The sequence below is a fragment of the Heliangelus exortis genome, chromosome 3, assembly GCF_036169615.1.
Source record: "Heliangelus exortis chromosome 3, bHelExo1.hap1, whole genome shotgun sequence".
Taxonomy (NCBI): domain Eukaryota; kingdom Metazoa; phylum Chordata; class Aves; order Apodiformes; family Trochilidae; genus Heliangelus; species Heliangelus exortis.
The window spans coordinates 89593900-89614517 of record NC_092424.1 but is presented as its reverse complement, the minus strand read 5'-3'; the positions used below and the strand labels follow the sequence as shown (position 1 = coordinate 89614517).

Below are 20618 nucleotides of genomic sequence, written 5' to 3'. Positions count from 1 at the left end.
TCTACTAAATCATTATCTTGTGGTGTAGCATAGCGGCAGGTGTGTTGACACCATGCTCAATTTTTCTTCTGTTGGCACAACCTAATTTATAAAGAAGTCTAGGTCAGACCTCTTATGCAATGAGAAATAAGGCCACCAAAAGGAATCTATATGGTCAGAAAGCCTCTGTTGAGCAAATGGGAAGTAGATAAAAAATCTGAAAGATAACAGTGTATGTAACAGGGATGGTGGTAGGTGGCCACCCAAGCAGTAACTTCGCCCTGTGTATTGGGTGAGTAGGGGAACAAGGCAATGACTTAGCCTGTGCTCTGCTCTAACGCAAGATGAACACAGTTGCCACTCAGTCTGTCAATCCCATCACATCTCTCCTCATCCCCTTCTCATTTTCCTCCCAACACACTGTTCAGTGTGAAGCGATGATGAGAGTAAAGCTTTATAAACATGTGTGGTGAGACAGTTAGAAAAGAGTTTTAAGAACTCTTCATTCCTTAATGAGCCATAAATAGCAAGTGGAAATTCTGCCCATATCATGAATCTTGGAGCTCTGCATTAAGACACTGACTACAACTTTTTCTTGTCTCCTGCTTCAGAATTTCAGTCAGTCCCTGCAGAGGGCAGTAAAATGATTTTTTCTGAGCACAAACATTCATGCTTTTGTTAATATTTTTAATGTAAATCACACACTGAGAGGAATAAATACTCTGAATTAATCCAACTTATGTTCTTTTTTGGGTGTGTACGTGATATGTCTTCCTTGTGTGACTGGAGTATACTAATAACCAAGATCTCAGATTGGGAGAAAATTTTTTCACCTATACACCTAACCAAACATTTTGGTTATGCTGTTTGATTGTACTGTAATATTTTGGCTCAGTAGGGAGGCATTTCTGTGAAGGCCGATGAGGTACAGAAATCCAGACTGCATATCTAATGGCCCATTTGTTCTTTAAATCTTTGAAATGAGTAGTGTGTTACTGTGAAAGTGTATTTTTTGGAATCAATAGACTAGCTGTTGCCTTCAGAGACAGTCAACAAGTATGACTGTGTGTCCTGCCATGTATTAAAAAAGGGACATATACTGCATGTTTTAAATAGATTAGGTATCCTGGGGGTAGCTTATGTTAGTACAAAACATATCTGAATACTAAATTTAACAGCTAATTGCCAAAATTATCTAACTCTTGAGTCAAATTATTACCAGCACTTCTATCTTGATTAGAATACTCTCCTCATAAAGGTGATATACTTGTCACTTAGTTTCCTGGGATGTCAACATGCAAAGACAGTACAGGGTAATTCAAATGATATAAAGCAATAATAATAATTTCCAGTGACAACTCACTACTGTAGGAAATGATGGGCTGAATTCTTTTCAAAAAAGTTGGACTGTATTTGACAACCAGAATATCTACCTACACAATGATGTGATGGTACAGCTCCTAATGTTTAATTACTTAAATGTTGTTAAAGTATACTTGATGGGGAGGTCACATTTAGCTGGGATACATCCTTTTCAATATACTTCACCGGTTATAAAAATAGTTAGAAAGTATCTTTTTATCAGCTCAAATGCCACTTACTACATCAATTCTGGAGCTGAAAATAATACTGACAGGCATTTTCAGCAGCAAAGCATTCAACAAAGAAGATGGTTAAACACAAAGCAAATTTAAGGTCCTCTGGTGTTTGGAGAGCAAAACTCTGTATGTCTACATTGCTTTCTTGCCCAGTGAGAATCACAGTAACTCAGTTAAAATCTATGTCTTTTCTTGTTAAAATTTCATCTGCCTTTCCACAATCTTAATCTACTCTTAGCAACCCACAAGAGCATTTTCTGCATAATTGGCTGAAGCACTCTTTCATTGACTCATCTCATTCTGTGTTTACTAAACACGGACCAACTGTGGAATTAATACCTGAGCATGTGTGGCTTATGAGTACATAGATGAAAAGCGATCATTTTTGTTGCCTCATTTTAGTGACATGAATCATATCAGATGTGAATATAATTCCCCAGTTATCATACACAGTAAGGATATAAAATAAATTTTCCAAACTTGATTGCTTATATGAATTTTAAGAGTTACTGAGAAAGTAGCGGGTTGACAACAGAGAGTTTCAGCCTTACTTCAGGCATGCAGTTACATTCCATAGTTCAACTTGCTGGTGAATGCCAACCACTGGCAGGTATTCACCATCATCATTATTATTATTCAAGAAATTTCCTTGTGTTTTACCCAAAACATTGTAAAAGCCATAAATACGATGCGCCCATGGCAACTTTGCATTAGAAAAGGAAAAAAGAAGCAACTTTGCAAACAGCCTCAAAAGGACATCATACAGGAGCATTATGCAATCACTTGTTTTTTTAAAAACCAACACCTAATTTGCAAAAAATTTAGAAGTATGTCTGTTTGCACTTTTGTGCCATCTGAATACTTCTGCATACAAACTCTGTCATTAGTCTTACTTTCTGACAACTTTTTAAAGTACTGTGAGATTTCGTAGAATTTAATATGCAAAATAAAACAAAAGTTATATGAAAAGCTGAAAGGAAATAAGTCTACTCCTCTTTGAAAAATGAATGTAAAATTACAAATGCTTACCTTTGCGTTTGGGTGGCATAACTGTTATCATATGCCTCATAGCTTGGATCATCATATTCACCCCCATATCCATCATCATATCCCTATGGGCAAATCAGAACAACAAAGCTTAAAACTGTGATAAATCAAAGCATGTTATCAAGCTGTAGAAATAATGTGCATCAATATATACATGTTATATTTGCCCTATAGTATATAAAACACAGCCTAATGATGAGAATTGAGACTCACCATGAAGAAAAACTTGTACATTGCAAGGGTAAAAAAAACAGTTACTCATTCAAGTACACATCTTATTCATTGATAGTAAATGTGCATTTTGTGCAACTGTGGTGCATGGTCTGAACCTCAGTGCTTCAGTGGGATCTATGTTTAAGATTGGTGAATGATAATGAGAACAATAATTTCCTAGGAATTTGCTATATAAATGCTTCCATAAATATGTATAGGTGAAATGAACAAATAGCAGGGAAAATACATTGACTGTACAACATTATTAAGAATGTTACTGTGATAAGATCATAATGTCCGGTCACAACACCCCCCCCCACCCCCCCCTCAACACACACACACACACACACACACACACACACACACAAACCTATGAGAAACATGGTTTGTGCTTGTTTATGAGGGAAGTAATGGGTTATGATTTTTATAAATAACTTATATGAATCACCTTTTCCTTCATTGAGCATCCCACTCTTTATGTAGCCATGCTTTTCTGTGGCAAGTTAATGAACTTTTTAACACAGGTTCCTCCCACTTAAGCGTCCTAACTGATGGGCTCAGACAAATGCTCACTCTGCCTAAGCTCGAGACACAAGTAACTTCAGAAGGTGGTTCATCTCATCTGTATCTTCTACTGAGAGAGCCATGGGCAATTATGATCCACTGTAGCTGCTTCTGAACTAAAGAGTACTCAGGAACCAGAGAATAAATAAATAAATAATCAGGTGATTATTTCTTTTTCATATGGCAGGACAAAAGAGTAGGCAAGAAATACTTCTTGGAAAAACACCTTTTTTTCTCCATGAATTTTGGGAGCCACTTTTAGTCACAAGATTATTTTCCTGCTATGGGAAGTTCTACAGGAAACAGGTGGCTTAAAAATCTTTGACTAAGTATTAATTACAGCAAAGGCAAGTCTTTTTATTTTTTCCAGAAGCTATCAGAAATTTAGTTTGGTTGAGGTAGAAGGAGCAGCTTGGGCCAATTCAGAAATAAGACAAGTCCAATAAACATTCACTCTGGTACACTACCAAAATGACACAAAGTACAATGCTAGTTTGATACTTCATTATTTCTGCTAATTAAACATCATAATGTAGTGAACTGGACTTTACTGGAACTCCAAATCTAAAGAAAAAAGGAGAAAGCATTCATTGGTATCTCCCCAAGTCAAGCACAGTAAATTTGCCTATTCTAGTCTCCTTTCCAGCAGTGAGTGTGGGTGGGGTCTGAAGGAAGGACAGGGTGCAGACTTCACCTTCTTGGGCACTTGTCTCAGCCTGCAGTAAGGGAAAGCTTTCCTGGATGAGAGGAGGATTCCATTTGGAGACTAGGGAATGGCCTCTCGAAGAATCTGAAGTCCACACAAACCTCATCATCTTCCATTTTAGGTTTAAGTGCACCAATCTGACTTGCCTTCAGTAGTATATACTCACAGCAAAAAGTACATTTGAACACATACCCTGCAGTCTACTATATTTAACACATATGGCTAAGTACACAATCTTCCTTCTGGGAACAGGATGATAGAAACAATGAACCACATCAGACAGATGTTAGTAACATCGATTAGTATGCTACTGGGTGGGATCCAGCTACTCTGAAGATAAGGGGGATGCAAGTTCCTAGATGAAGTCAAATAGCTGGAGGAAAGCCATTTCAGCATGCTCACCCACCATCCCAGAGACCAGGAAAGGCAACAATTACAAATTAGCTCTCAGTTTCTTGATGCCTGAGGTGGATCAACATTCAGCACCAGCAGGGCAGAGAACACTTGTTAGTATTTGACACTTCTGTAGGTTCACATTACAGATTTTAACCACCTCCCTTAAGGGCTCAGAGAAGGTCAACACAGTGCAAATGGTTCAAATGGAATGGCTGGAAAGCAGGCATGGTAAAAATGTATCTTTAGTAAAAAAAAGTATTTTTCGGCTAATTCTCCCTTATTTGAGGCAACCTTTATGAGAATTACCCTGTCATCCTACAGGTGAACTATTTATGTAACATACTAGCTCAGGTATTTCTTAATAAAAGATCCTTAAAAAACAACAACAAAAAATCATTATTTTGTGTTAGGGAGAGGAAAGTGAGTCTTTCAATGACTAGGATTTGCTCTGGCCTTTAAATGATACATCTTGGAGATAAAGAAACAGAAATACACATATGGAGGAGCAGTGAGGCTAACAATGTTTATAAACAGTTATGGATGATTTTGAGCTCTGGTAAGTTTAGAGTTAAAAATAACAAAAATAAAAACTAAAGAAAATTTTTAAATGCAGCCCAATTCAAGAAAAGACTAATTTGAAAGTTATCATATTTGAATTATTTACCAGTATTTCCCCAAAAATGGAAGATGGGAAAAGCTCTTAGAAGAAACTCAGAATAGCATTGGAAAGACTCCCTTCCAAAACAAATACACACTATTTCACCACTGAAAAATAAAATTAAAGTCAGTGGAAAAAGGTGTGTAGAAGATAAAAGGGACATGATTGGAATAAATGCTTATATTCTGCTACCTGAGAAAAAGTTAAGTATCAATTTGATTCGGCACCAAAGATATCACTGAGAAAGATTTATTTTACTTATTCAAATTTACTTCTGGACAAGTTTCATATGCTGAAATAAACATTTGAAATACAAACAAAATAAGTATCATCAGTACTATGGGTATCAGAATCTCAAGCAATCTGATCTCTTCAAATATGAATTTCTTATTTAATGTTAAAGCCCTATTCCAAACAACAGCAGCTCTCACTCAAATGCACCAAGTTTAAATTCTCTCGTCTCTGAATAGCCTTAGGAAAGAGGATTTTCACAGCATGCTCTGAAAAATGGTGTATACTCACAATATTTTGGTAGTAGATGATAAAGTACATTGCAAGGAAGTAAAAACTAATTATTTTTTTTTTCGAGAAGATAGCCCAAATCTTTCTCAAGTAGCAAAATAACCTTTTTTCAAATAAAGGCAAAACACAAAAACCAATAAGTCAGAGTAAAGTGAGTTATGCAGCTCTGTGCTCTGCTTGACAAATATGAGAACAAGAAAAAGGTCTGCAGCCCAAGAACCAGGGTAGTGCTTCTCATCAGCCACATCCAGCAGTACACAAAAATCAGTACTGTACCCCAGAGGAGGAGGGAGGGGTATAAAAATCAACCTCTAATTGTAACTCAAAGTAAAACCAGTTATTCCCCAGTAAGGTGGCATTTGCACAGTTTCTACTAATTTCTTCTTGCTTCCATAAATCTACCCTTCCATAAATCTGCCTTACTCTCTTTTTTGTTACAACTTGGCCACATCCACGTTCTCTCACTCATCCATTTCACCTTATCTGGCTCTAGAAGCCAGCTGTCTACCACTGACCTAGTGGTAGATTCTTGTAAGAGTCACAGGGTAGAAATAAAACATTTTTAGAGGGTGATTCATCCCACACATTTTTGACACCTATTAGAGAACAAGTTGAATTGCTCTCTAAATGAGAACTTTGTTTCCAATTGCTAAAAAGGGAGCCCAGGATGGATGTGCTAGATTTAGGTAACTAACCTTTAAGTATGTAAGTTAGTTCATTGTTTGAAGAAATTTACTGCTCAGAGAAAGCTGAGCTTGTGAAAAATCAGTGCTGCTAAGCTTAATTTTGAAGCATCCAGAGACCCAGGATGCAAGCTGGAACGCTGTGAATGATACATGGGGATGGATGGGTCTGTCTGCATCTCAAGCAGACAGCATTCTGGTCGGAGAAGATCTTAAGTCAGACAACCTGGCATACAGCTGACTACACACCTACATCTAAGGAAATGCTAACAACTAAGGGAAAACTTAAATCCAACTCCTTGTACTGTATAGGAAACAGAAGAGAAAATAGAGGAATACACCTAGGAAGCCTTCTCATTCCACACACACCTTTGGCTAGTCATTTTGCCTGATTAGCTTAATGAATCTTGAAATTTTTTCCTGCAGAGTATTTAAGGTGATTAAATCTTGTCACAGAGACATGGAGATTTTAACCAAAGTTTAGAGGAGATCACAGATATTATACTTGGGTCTTCACTACTGTCACCTCCTTCTCTACTTGTTCCTTTGATAAAAGTGGTAGATTATGCTGTCACTGTGTGTTCACAGCAGTTTGCAAGTGATGAGCTTGGTTGATCCTCTCCAGAGTGTTGAAAGGGGGAGGACTTGCCTTCCATCACAGTCACACTGATGAGTTCAATGCTTACTCCCCAAGTTGTTCTAAGGTGGGGGTAGCTCTGAACAAATGTAGAAGAACACATATCAATACATTAATTTTATGTAATTTAGATGAATGGCAATTTCTCTCTACCAGTGATGAAGAGGGGTAAAAACTGTAATTATTTTTGATTTGGATTATTCAGTGTTGAAAACCTGCAGTTACAGCAGACAAATCTCACTGATTCATCTCACTCATGGGATGTTAGTCTGTTGCTGAGCAAGGATTCCCAGAATCATATTTTCTGCTTAGAAACTGAAATCCTGACTAAATTACTCCATAAGTATGTATCACTGTTATCGTGTCTGGCCTTGAATTCTTCAACTGTAACTTCAGGGTCAGAAAAAAGAGAAACTAGTTATCACCATCTTGTTGAAGATATAAAACGCCTAAACTAGTGAGATCTCACCAAGTGTTTTGGAGATTAACTCGAAGTAAGTAGAGTGGCACTATATGCATCAAGATGAGAACAAAAATAATGCTGAAATTCAAATGGGAATACTCATAAACTGAAAACCTGGGAGCTCTATGTTATGGACCTCATACATGCAATACATGACTTAGAGGCTACAGTGCTAACACAACCCAGCAAAGATGTCCTTGCCAGTGCCAATGAAATAATCTCAACACATTTGACCTCTTCAGCACCTCAGAGTTATTCTTCACACAGGACCAATAGGAAACACCTTTATAACTGAATAGTAGAAGTAATATATATTTGAACATTTTTCACAATCATGGAAATATAACCAAAATTTCAGTATAATCACATTCAGTAATATTTTGTAAATTCAAAGTGAAGAACATTCATGTCCTTATATTTCAATCATTTAAATAAATCTCATGCTAAAAAACCAGGGTAATAAGAATGAGTGAAACTAAACATGCTTACCACCCAGAATTCCTAAAAGTCCTGTCTGCAAGATAAAAACAGGGCAGCAGCCAAAAATGTGATTAACTGTGTAGTACTAAACCAGTCACAGAAAACCAAAATTAAAGATATTTCAAGAAATTGCTATGTACTTTCCTAAATTGGGATGTAAAATTTTTTCTTATTTTTTCAGCTAAATAATACTGAAAATACATCTTGGTATACTTAAAAAGAAAATCGGAACAGAACCACAGAATTTTCACAGTTGGAAAGACCTCAAAGATCTCTGCATCCAGCTGCCAACATCCCACTCCTCTAAAATAAATCTATGTCAATATCTGTATCACCCACTAGAACATGTCCTAAAGTACCTTACCTATGTGGGTTTTAAATCCCTTCAGGGATGGTGATTCCAGCACCTCCCTGGGAAGCCTCTTCTGATGTCTGACTACTCTCTCAGTAAAGAAATTCTTCCTCAGATCTAGTCTGAAATTCCCCTGGTGCAACTTCAGGCCTTTTCCTCTAGTCATATCATTGTTCAATTGAGAGAAGAGGCCAGCACCAAGCTCCCTACAACCTCTTTTCAGGTAGCTATAAAGAGGAATAAGGTCTTCTCTCAGCCTCCTCTTCTTCAAACTAAACATTACGAATTCCCTCAGCCTCTCCTCACAGGCCTTGTTCTCCAGACCCCTCACCAGCTTGGCTGCCCTTCTCTGAACTCACTCCAGCAACTCAATGTCCTTTTTGTAGTGAGGGGCCCAGAAATGAACACAGTACTCGAGGTGTGGACTCACCAATACCGAGTACAGGGGCACAATCATAGAATCATAGAATTTTCAGAGTTGGAAGGGACCTCTAAGATCATCCAGTTCCAACCCCTCTGCAATAGCAGGGACACCTCCCACTAGATCAGGTTGCTCAGAGCCTTGTCCAGCCTGGCCATAAAAACTTCCAGGGATGGAGCTTCCACCACTTGTCTGGGAAACCTATTCCACTGTCTCACCACCTTCATGGTGAAGAACTTCTTCCTAACTTCCAATCTAAATCTACCCTCCTCTAGTTTGAATCCATTCCCCCTAGTTCTGACATCCTACAAAGTCTATTGCCAGCTTTCTTGTAGGGCCCCTTCAGATACTGGAAGGCTACAACAAGGCCTCCTTGGAGTCTTCTCTTCTCCAAACTGAATAACCCCAACTCTCTCAGTCTGTCTTCACAGGAGAGGTGCTCCAGCCCTCTGATCATCCTCATGGCCCTTCTCTGGACACACTCCAGCACATCCATGTCTTTCTTGTAATAGGGGCTCCAGAACTGGATGCAACACTCCAGGTAAAAAACACTTCCCTTCTCCTGCACGCCACACTATTCCTGGTAGGAGTCAGATTCTGTTGGCTTTCTTGGCCACCTGGGCACACTGCTGGCTCATAATGAATGAAAATGTAATAGAAAGCCTAACAGAAATGAGACTTTTCTCACTCCTTCCATATTTGCAAGACTGTAATTTACAGCATAATTTGCCACTACTATTATTATACAACAGTCATCTGAGTAATGCTTTTATTCCTTCAAATCTGTTAGCTCTCTTGTGCTCATGGTGTCACATTAAAAATTCTAGTTCATGTTTCAAAGCTGTGTAAAAGCAGCTGCTGCTTACATCTGTTTAAATTGTTGAACTTTCCCCAACTGCAACCTTGATGCCTTCAACACGAAACCATTTGCTCTTCTATTTCACTTCTGTTTTTTTTTTTTCATATTGCCTCTCCTCATGGAATAGCATCCTAACCTCAGCATCAATCCTTTACTCAGTTCCTATTACACAGGAATCTCTTGCAGAAACATCTCTTTCTATGATATTAATAAAATAACTTCGTAGAGTAGTAGCCAGTAAGTAGAAATGAAAAATAATGCAAGGTTATATTCTTTGTGTATCTGCAAAAAGTTGCAGTTTTTTAATTCTCTATGATTCTGAGAGCTCCAAAGAAATGATTATTTAATTGTTATTTTTACTGATGATTTGTACTGCTTTACATAGTAGTTAAGGGAAAATATATTACAGTAACAAGTTGTACTGGGGACAATATATCACATTAATGACATTTAAATGAAAGATATATTTTCCCCATGAACTGAAATGAACAGAGTAGCTTCAAAGCAAAGATGGGCTGTAGCACACCCACTGGTGGTTTTTATCTCTTTATTGTAACTAATATTTCTCAAAAATTTCAAGCAAAGCTGATGGTGAACTTCTCGCAGGCTCTCCCTGCAGCTGCTGCATAATTGATAGAGCTGACAAAATCTTTTCATGAAGCACTAAGATTTCTTGTATAAAGCATACAGAAATTAAAAGTATCTACTAATGACTGCCAACTTCTATGTGTGATTTTAGCAACTTATTGCTAGTTTAAAGCAACTCACAACAGTTTGGCTTGCCAGACCATTTAAACCTTAGCTAAACTTTATAATAATAATTTGGGAAATGAAACTTCCAGGTCTTCAATGCTTGGGAATTCCAAGGAATTTTTTATTTTCCAACCCTTGAAAACTCATGTCTGAATTGACCAATTTTTGTTTTAATTTAAGCTTAAATTTTGAAGAATTGATATAATGAAACAATGTGAAAAACATAGGCAGATTTTAAAAGGAAAATAAATGTTATGATTTAAAGAAGAGATGAACTATTTTTTTTTCTGCTTATGACATTGACAAACTTATTATCAAGTGCTTCAGTGCTTCTTATAGTAGAACCAGCAATATTTGCACTGCTGCTAATCACATTTGATTGAAAATGTTCCTGAAAATTCTTCTTGGTACTGTGTACTCTTTAGTGTACAGGAATTTAAAGAGTGCCTATTCACAGCATCTTCTTAGAAGTAATTTTCTAACATTATCAGAGTAGGAAATACGGTTTAGCATGACGTATAAAATGCAAGGATTAAATGTAATGTAGAATTTTCTTCTTGGTTTTAAAGGTAAAAGAAAACTTAATTAGTACATTTGTGTACCTTAATTGCAGAAAGATCCGGTATAGTTAAAAGCAAACACATAGAATGTGATGGGACTTCCCATTTGTGAATATAATAATGAGCGAAACAGTAAAAAGTGGTTAATACTTATTGAGATACTCAGAGGCAGTCTTTAAAATTTTATTCTCTTGAGTTCAAGCATGCAATTAGAGAAATTAGAAGCTGGAGAGAACAGATGATCTATTAGGAGCTCCTGTCAAATATGATTGGTCCTTTCAGAACAATTTCTAGTGCTTTCTCTAATCAAATTCTAAATATTTCCAGTAGTAGGAGTAGTAGGGATTCCACCATTTCTCCTGGGAGGCTGTTTGACAGCATAATAGATCTTTGTGTCAGACACCTCTGCTAACTTTATTCCATATGACTAAATATATGTCACTGTACCAGCAAAATATATTCTCTCAGCTCAATATTCTCAGTAATACCTGATGTCTGTTACATTTTTCCATTTTAATTTAAAAATTATTAAAATATAATGATTCAAAGTCAGATGCAAGCCACAGACAAAGATATACTGACCAGCAGATAACACAGCAACAAGCTAGAACCCCCAAATCCTGATAGAAATGTTATAAAGATCCCCATCTCCATAAATCCCTTTCATTTCTTTGGGTCCAGAAAACAACTGGGAAGCCTAGAATGTGGCTCAGGATCATGTGTAACTTTTAGAGCACTTAATTGCAAGCATCACTAAAATAATACTAAATTATTAATAATCCAAAAAACAAAGTATTGCATCATTGGTGATCAAGCCTTAACTTTGAAATTGTAGTCACCTTGCCAATTGAAGGAAGTTGTATCAGTTTTGATCTTAAGCCAGACTGATGAATGTATTTGCAGTCAACACAGACATGAAAACAGGAGCAGCCAGACAGAACTGAAACATTCCTTTCAGAAATTAAAAGGAACATCTTTATTGTCCATTTTACCATCACTAGTGTCTAGGGATCCAATGGGTACTACTGTTTCGAGATGTGGAGTGCAGAAGTTCAGTGCAATGGACAATAAAAAGTGTTTAGGTTTAAGAAAAAATCCATATGAGAAAGTTTAAATTGAAGTACTTTGGGATAACCAATACGTGCCTCTGGAACAACAGAAGCACAATTTAGAGGAGATGTCAAGTTTAAGAATAACACATTTTGATGCCAGTGAGAAAACTAAGTTTCTCACATCTGGTGATAAAGCAGACGTTAGGAGATCAGTTTGGCAGTTGTGAGTAGTTTTTCTATTGCCATTTTAGACATTCTAACATATCCTGCCCAGCTTCTGCCTTTTGGTCTGACAGGGCAGATCTCAAGTCCTGTGAGATGCTGGTCTCCTATGGACATCTTGATAGTGGTAGGGTGCCTCAGATGGCATTGGAACCTATGCCCAGGCAGCCCAACAGAACCTGAATTGTGAGATGAAGGGTGTAGCTACATTAGCATTTTTAGTTAGGAGCTGTCTTAATCAAGCATTGATTCTCCAAAACTGATGCTAACCATCAATACCTCTGAAGTCTGGAAAAACCTGAGATTTTGAGATTTATGTACCTAAAACTTTTCTATGGGGTAGGCTTGTAGCTGCTTAAACCTGGAAGAACCAAAGAGCTCAACAACTGTGTGCTACTAATGCCTAATTAGTACCCAATAAACAGAAGTTCTCCACTTATCATCCAGGAACATTATAAGCCAATTGGCATGCCCCAAGAATATCTAATACATGTATCTTGATCAGTCTGCCCACAAATACAGCTGATACCACTTCTTTCTTTCCAAAAGAGCACAATTCCACAAGACTCCAGTGAAGTGCCAAACCTACTTCCTATTAAGCCTGATTCCTATTTCAGCCTGAAGCTATATTTGTAACGAGAATGGCTATTGCAGCCACTAGGATTAAAGCTGTTCTGTGATATTGGTACTCTGACCCAGTTGTTTTTTTTCCAGTTTTAAAGATTAATTGAGGAAAGAGAGATTGCCAAAGAAACCATGAATATCCAACTGTGGTTTTGAGACATACTCTTGGAAAAGGAAGTTTTAGATTGCAATACATGGTCTGGTTATTATTCTGAGCTGTATCTTGCTATTTTACAGCATGTCAACAGTCTCAGAGGAGAAACAGAACACTGAGGTAAAACTATGCTATCCTCCATTGGCATTTTGTAAGGAAGTTACACCTACCCTTTATTCCTTAGTTTCCTAGTTGCAGGAGAACATTCAGGTCTGTAAATTGTAATTATATCTATATACTCATAACTGGGCAAAAATCAAGCATGCTGTATCCAGTTTCAATAACACAGCAATAGGGATGTTAACTACAGTGTTTTAGCACAGAAAATTTTTGGAAGTAGCAATCTTTTAAAGTTCTTGATTTCCATCCTCAAAATGCCTTTGAATCTAAGACATAAATGTTGATCTTTGAGTACATAATATCTCTTAAAAAGGCTTTATTTCTAAGTAGTCTTCTAAATGTCCTTTGGAATGTTAATTTTGGCACATAGAAGTGTTACTTCATATTTTGCTTTTGTCTTCCTTTTTAATGAGAAAGCAAAACCACTGCATTTTTCCATTTCCTGAATCAGCTTCTCTGCTCTTCATAGAAAGTAGAATTGATCATAGAAACAAAAGGTAGAAAACTATTCTTCTGCATCATTAATTTGTCTCCTGGATTGTTCAGTCCACGTGGTAGGAACATCATTTTGTTTGGTGTATTTTTATAAGGCTACAGCATGTGAACAATAAGCTATTTGCTGAGCTAAGTGTAGTTCCTCCTTAAAACAGTGAGAAAATTCTCATGGACAGAGGCATCAAAACCAGAAAAACAAATAAGTGGGAATTTTTTGCATTTCTTATTCTGGGAAAAGTAACTGTTGGTATTCAGAAATTTTAAAAATGTGATATGCTCCTTGCTATAAATAATGGCAACTAAACAACTGCATTAATAGTATAAATATACTGATTTTGCCTAATATATTAGAGAATCCCACTTTCAAGAAAATCATTGATATAACTAATAATTATTACCCCTGTTATGAGCAGAAAACAGAATTTAGAAGTGTTAATAATTAATGTAATTAATAAGCTCAAAAGCAAAATGAAAATCTGTGAGAGTAATGAAAAAAATCTCAGAATTACTTGGATCACATCTCCACAGTCCTAAATGGTCTGAGTCATTTCTTGTTCACATCAGCTTTAAGAGATCAGATATTGATAATACTGGGAAGGTTGTTTTATAAGTAAAACTTTTACAAATAACATCTAAAAGAGCTTTACCAATTCAAACTTTAAGATCAATTTTTAGAAGTCCAGCCAACAGTAAGAGGTTTACATCAGATTAGAACATGCAACTTATTTTTGCAAAAAGATGTTGTTAAACTGCATTGAAATACATTTCTATCTTCATGAGCTTTGTTCATTACAGTCTATCCTCATAGCACTTTACCTTTAGCTCATAACTGATGAATTTTCAAACTTATTCTTTATGCTCTGAATGGTTTTCAGCTAACTTGATAGACACACTATTCTTTTACACTTTGTCAAAACAATTCCTCATCTGATTTCACTAGTACATAAAAGGTACAGGCTGCCTTTCTGACCTTTGTTGTTCTGAACCACAACAAAAAAACAAGGATTGCAGGATGATGAAAATTTAGTATATTTAGTGATGTCCAGGCTCCACAGTGAATAAGTATATTTTTTAAAAAATTGTTTCCCTAAGCAAGAGGTATGAGAGTTGAGAAGGAAGTAAAGGTCATACCAATTGTTCAGTTTCTAGGTATATCAATAACAAAAAAAAAAAATTAAAACTTTTAACCATTTTAAGTCTAGGATACATGATTTATTCTTGGAAGGATTTCTGTGCTGGAGGAGCTACACCTCTGAGGGGGCTGTTGCAGCAGGACACCCTAGAGGGACAACCCATGGCAGGGCAGAAGAGAAGAAAGCAACAAGAGCAGTGGAGGAAAACAGGTATGAGGGACTGAAGAGCAGAAAGAAACCATCATTAGAGATTAAACTTCAATCAGCAAAGACTTTTCAATGAAGTCAGTTATCCTCATGAGAGAGGATCACCTTTAAGCTACAGAATATTCTAACTTTACTTTTTTACACTTTGTTATTATCATGATTTCCTTTCTTCTTCAAATACCACTTTGAACTCTTCTCTTTAGTCATAAGCACCCAAGGGAGCCATTTAAAAATAAAACCTACAAACAATAGCTTTGCTAATCAATATTAGTGAGCTGGAAAGATATTTCTTGTATATAATATTCATCAGGATCACTTAAATGGAGTCAGATAAATCATAAAATGGTGCTAGATGCTAAATATGAAAGGAAGAATAAACAAAAACATACATTCAAATTATTGCTTTAAGGCATGTTCTAATAGAAACATCAATTCAGCAGTTAGCTAAGCTATGCTATAGAGAGGATCATTGTCCCTATTAAAAAATAAAGTATTATTTCTGTTGATGTCTACTATGCACTGTTCCAGCCATTGGAACCAAATCAGCCTCGAAGTACCTTTGCCAGGTTAATAGGACAACACATCCAATTTTTTTTGTTTTTTTAAAACTTTAATTATAACCTCTTGCGCTAGGTGCTTATTATTAGAAATCACTCTTGGAAACATTCTGCCTTGTATAGCTAGTGATTACAGCCAATGGTATGCTTGGTTTTTTATTACAAATTTAATTTAAGGTCTTCTGTGCTGAACTAGGCTGTCAAAAGCTTAAAATACTGATTTCGATTTTAAGATAGAGCTTAGAAAGGATGAAAGTAACAACCTGAGTCTGGAGGAAGCAGAAGCCTGTAGAATTTAAGTTTCTCACGTAGAATCATTTAGGTTAGGCAAGACTTAAAATAACCATAAAACAAAAATTAAAAGATCTGGAAATGAAAAATACAAGACTAATTTCTAGCCTTTTATTCAGGTAAATAGAAGCTGTTAAGAAAACATATGGGAAAAGCAAAATCTCACAAACAAATAAATAAAGGAAAAACAAGGACTGTTTCTCCCTCCAAAGACCTTAGAATGAGATTAAGAGAAGATATCTAGGCACTAACACTACCAATAATAATAATAATCACTATGAAAACAAGGGCTGTTAAACATTGTGTTTCTGTGTATGTCAGACAACATTATCATAAGATGTCAAAAAAACAACACAAGGACTATTCTGGAGAAGCAGTCTGCTTGAGAAAAAAATATCTTCAAAAGCAATCTAAGCCATGATGTTTTGTTGTAAGGAAGCCACTAGGTTAGGTCTCAGCAAAGACAATAACCACAAAAGATAAATATTTTTTGAAAATTCCTGTGTGCCAAGTCAAGGTCAAGCTAAGGTGCAGGGTGGTCACATGTACCACACACGCCATTTTGATACCAGCTGTCATTTTCCATCATGTCCACAAGAAAAACATGTAACGAAAGTGCTCACCTCAATGTATTTTTGTGACTGCAATTTATTCTAATCTAGTAAGACAGCTGAGGTTATACCAATGACAGTGTGACATAAAACTGTCCACCCTATATAAGATAAGATCTCATGGTCTACATCGAAGCTCCAGTTAACCTAGTGTGCTGTCTCCGACTGCAAATACTAGAAAAAAGTTTGAGAAAATGTATAAACAGCATAGAAATAAATACAGCTTAGAATAAATAAGGACTGGTGATCTCTCAGACATAGTCTAAGAGTTAGTTTGTTGACTTTTAACTACAGTAGTGTAAAGACTTCCTATGTCAATGGTTGCAAGTATCCACTGTGATGGACCTACCTTTCAAGATTGTTTGCACTGACTTTTTAGAAACGAATTTAAATGTATTTTTGGACCTGTAACATACTGTGAAACAGACTCCAAAAGCTACTTCCTGTGTGGAAAAAATGCTTCCTTTTCATAGGATTTATAGCATTCCATACATGGGAAAACTGTGGGATTTGTACAAACTTTATCTGTTACTCAATAATTAAATCCATGAGAAAACTATTCCTTATATAACATGATGGCTTCTTAATACCTTCAAGAGCATTTCTTTAATATACATAACATAATCACAGTCTTCTCAGAAGACCTTTTTTTAATTCACTGCCTCCTGCAAAGAGCTCTAATGTTTTTGAAAACAGACTCTAGATAATCTGCACTGATTCTCCCCAAGTACCTCATGGATATATTTGTGTAAAAGCTTTTTCTTCATGTGTTAGCTCATTTGTCAGTTTGCTTCTTCAGAATTTGTATCAGATTTCCAGAAAAGTCCAGCTTACTAATATATAGCCCTACAAATTATTCCAAATATTAAAATAAATTTTATTAACCATGTTTAAACAAAAACCCTGGGGTTGTGTGGGGTAAGTAGATAACGTTGTTTTTAATTCATCTTTAGCACTGACTTAGTGGTCTGTTTTGTCTCTTTCTGTCTGACCTCCTTAATAAAATTTTGCACAACTGGACACCTCTTTGATGTACTCAGGTAGATGCCCCTTTCTGCTTCTGTTTGTACCTGCTTATCTTCCTGAGATGCAGCTGCTTTGGAGAAATGCCTTGTAACTGCCATGAGGAACTGTGCTGCAGACAAGACTTGCTTTTAACTCACCTTTTGGTCATACAGAAAGTTGACAGGTAACATTTCAACATTCCTTTTTGAATTTCCAGACTCACTATTCATTTCACTTAGCAGTTCTTCAAGCTTAACTTACACTATGCATCTTTACACATTGTCCATCCTTCCTGATGAAGATGGATCACAAGAATGCCTCAAAGAACAAGGAAAGTATCTGTGCACGTGTGTGATTAATTATCATGGATGTCCAATGTAAGATACTTATGTTGTGCCTCAAAAATAGTCCTATCTTTTCTGTAACTGCATCTTGCATATTTTACACAAATTTTATATTCTCTTGTTCTCATGGATAGAAAGCTTGAGATCTAATTATATCAAATCATCTTGCATAACAAAATGAGACAATTTTCACAGAATTGTCACAGTTGAAAAAGACCTCTAAGATCAACTAAGATTAATCTAAGTCCAACTGTCAATTTTGCATAAACTTTTGATATATGTTTCCTCCTCATTCTAAAAAGATGTTTTTGAGAGCTGCAAAGATTTTCTAAATACACAAATATTTTCTCTAGCCAAGGTAACTTGATTAACTCCTTACTTTTTTTTACTGCTGATATTTGTACCTGCTCTATGTGCTGGGGTTGAGGAGATCATCTGTGAAGAATTTGTACAAAACTCAGATGCAGTCACTGAAGTTGTTCCTGTAGGAGGGCAGACCTGCTATCTCCTCCTGAGATGCAGGCTCATCACCCTGGCATAGGAAGAAACAGGCAGGTTGCTGAATGAGTTCCAGTTCTGCATTTTCCTGTAGATTTGGCTTGATGGCAGCCAGGAAACTGACAATTCTAGCCAAGGAAAACTGCAGCACAGCAAAATGTAACATTGCCTCAAGTAATTTGACTATACCTTAACTGTCTCACATATTTCTCCAAGGAACACCTGCAAACTTTAGCTTCAGAAAGGAGAAAAAACCCCATCAAATATAAATAGATGTAACTTATGATCATAATTCACAAAATGCATCGAGACTGCAGGTTGTAAAGATAGCAAATGAAGGAACTAACTATAAATAAACTTTCAGGAGAGAGAAACATATTCCTTAATGTAAAATGCAGGGAATATGGGAACATTGTGTGCATAATATAGCCGTTTGGACGATGCTTGCTTATTGAGACCCATAGGTGACTGCCACTGCTAACATATGATAAGCAGATAAGAAAGCACTTAGCATGAAAAAGATGAATCTAGCAGCAAAATCCTAACTCCAAAAATCTTCAGACTGGGTATATCCTCACATGAAATACTGCGTTCAGTTTTCAGCCTCTTGCTTCAAGAAAGACATTGAGGTGCTGGAGCATGTCCAGAGAGGGCAACAAAACTGATGAAAGGTCTAGAGAATGATTCTTATGAGAAGAGGGTGAAGGAAATGAGACAATTTAGGCTGGAAAAGAGGGGGCTGTTTTTTGCTCCCTACAAGTATGGAAAAAGAGGCTGTAGTGAGGTGGGGGGCAGTCTCTTCTCCCAAGTAACAAGTGACAGGACAAGAGGAAATGGCTTCAAGTTGAGCCAAGGGAGGTTTAGAATGGGTATTAGAAAAAATGCCTTTACTGAAAGAGTGGTCAAGCTGGAGCAGGCTGCACAGGGAAGTGGTTGAGTCACTGTCTCTGGAGGTATTTAAATGGTGCGTGGATACAGTGCTTAAGTACGCAGTGGAATTGACAGTCTTAGGTTAAAAGTTTGGCTCAGCCTTTTTGAATCTAAATGACTATGATTTGTGATTAACAAGCAGAGTTCAAATGACTTAATTTTGCAAAGCTACCCAGTTCTTGCATAGCAAAGTTCTTGCATAGCAAAGTTCAAGGAAATGGAAGGCAGAGGCCTGTGTGGAAAGCTGAATTTACAGATTATTGGGAAAGAAGTCTGGATGGCATCTAACAAGTCTATGATACATCAGATGATCTCTTGAAATCAAGAGAAAAATTTTGGTTTAGAAAAGGCTTCAACTGTTTAGAAAAGTTATAACCTTAGAAGCATAAAGCAATTTTCTCTGGCCAAGCTGTATCAGTCCAATAGTCTGATCTTAAATTCTGCTCAACTTTATTTCAAATAGCCAAAATTCATGCTGGTATATTCCTATGGAAAAGATAAAAGTAGACAGTGGTGCACAGAAAACAGTTTCTTTTATCTGAGACTGTGATTTTAGCTGACTTAGGGAGGGCTTCTCTATGCTCCTTTCGTTTTCTTAAAAGCACAGCACTGTAAGTGCTGACACTAGAATTACATCAAAAGCTAAGTGATGGGAAAATAGCCCATTACTATCTTTTCTACTGGTCATAAGCTACCTTTTGTTTCTATAACAAAGGCTTATTATTTTTTAAAATAAAAACAAAAGATTGTTGCCCCCCTCAAAACCAAAACAAACAAATATTTTATCCAATTTTCTAGATGAGTCAAACAAAACAAGATGAAAAGTATAGGGAAATTAGCAATACAAAGGCAATAGAATCAAGGAGTTTGCAAAAACAGACTTAAGAAAGCTCCATCTTTTTGACTGAGGGTCCTAAGAGATAAAGTTCAATATCTTTCTTATAGCAAAAGAAGTTGAACTACATTTACTGAATACAAAAATAGATTACTCAACAAAGAGACAAATAATGGTAATCCTGCCCTTCTTACCTACTTCTTATGCTACTTTCCACATAGGGAAAATTCACATTTTTCTATCCAATGGTGCTGACTGTAACTTAAGTCTTTCGCCTCTATTTTACCTGTATATTCAAACAAATGCTACCTAAAAAGATAATATATATATATATATATATAAAAGATATTAAAATCTTCATTTATTGCAGGTGCTCCTGCATTATTGGGTATATTGTAGTCTACTTTTATTAGGATTGTGATTTGGGGCCAAATTTCTCAAGCTTTCAATCTTTCTACTAATTAACTTTGGTAGAGTAGAAAATTTATATCCAAGGAGGGGTAAAATTAGGTCCTAAGGAGAATAGAGAGATTTAAAACTTTCTGCTAAAACAAGTCAGATTGAAATGGTAACAAAATTTTGGTAAGTATGTTTTTCAGGATTAAGTAAATTTCTTATTACTATAACATATCTGACTGGTATACATCCC

The 20618-nt window shown here is 36.3% G+C and overlaps 1 protein-coding gene across 1 annotated transcript in view; it reads right to left on the bottom strand.

Annotated features, from left to right (window-relative positions):
- KHDRBS2 (KH RNA binding domain containing, signal transduction associated 2) overlaps window positions 1-20618 on the bottom strand; it is a 308580-nt gene that overhangs the window by 30268 nt on the left and 257694 nt on the right. Inside the window, exon 7 of the mRNA XM_071741655.1 lies at window positions 2607-2689. Within this exon, the coding sequence (XP_071597756.1) occupies window positions 2607-2689 (83 nt within the window). The remainder of the gene's footprint in view (window positions 1-2606; window positions 2690-20618) is intronic.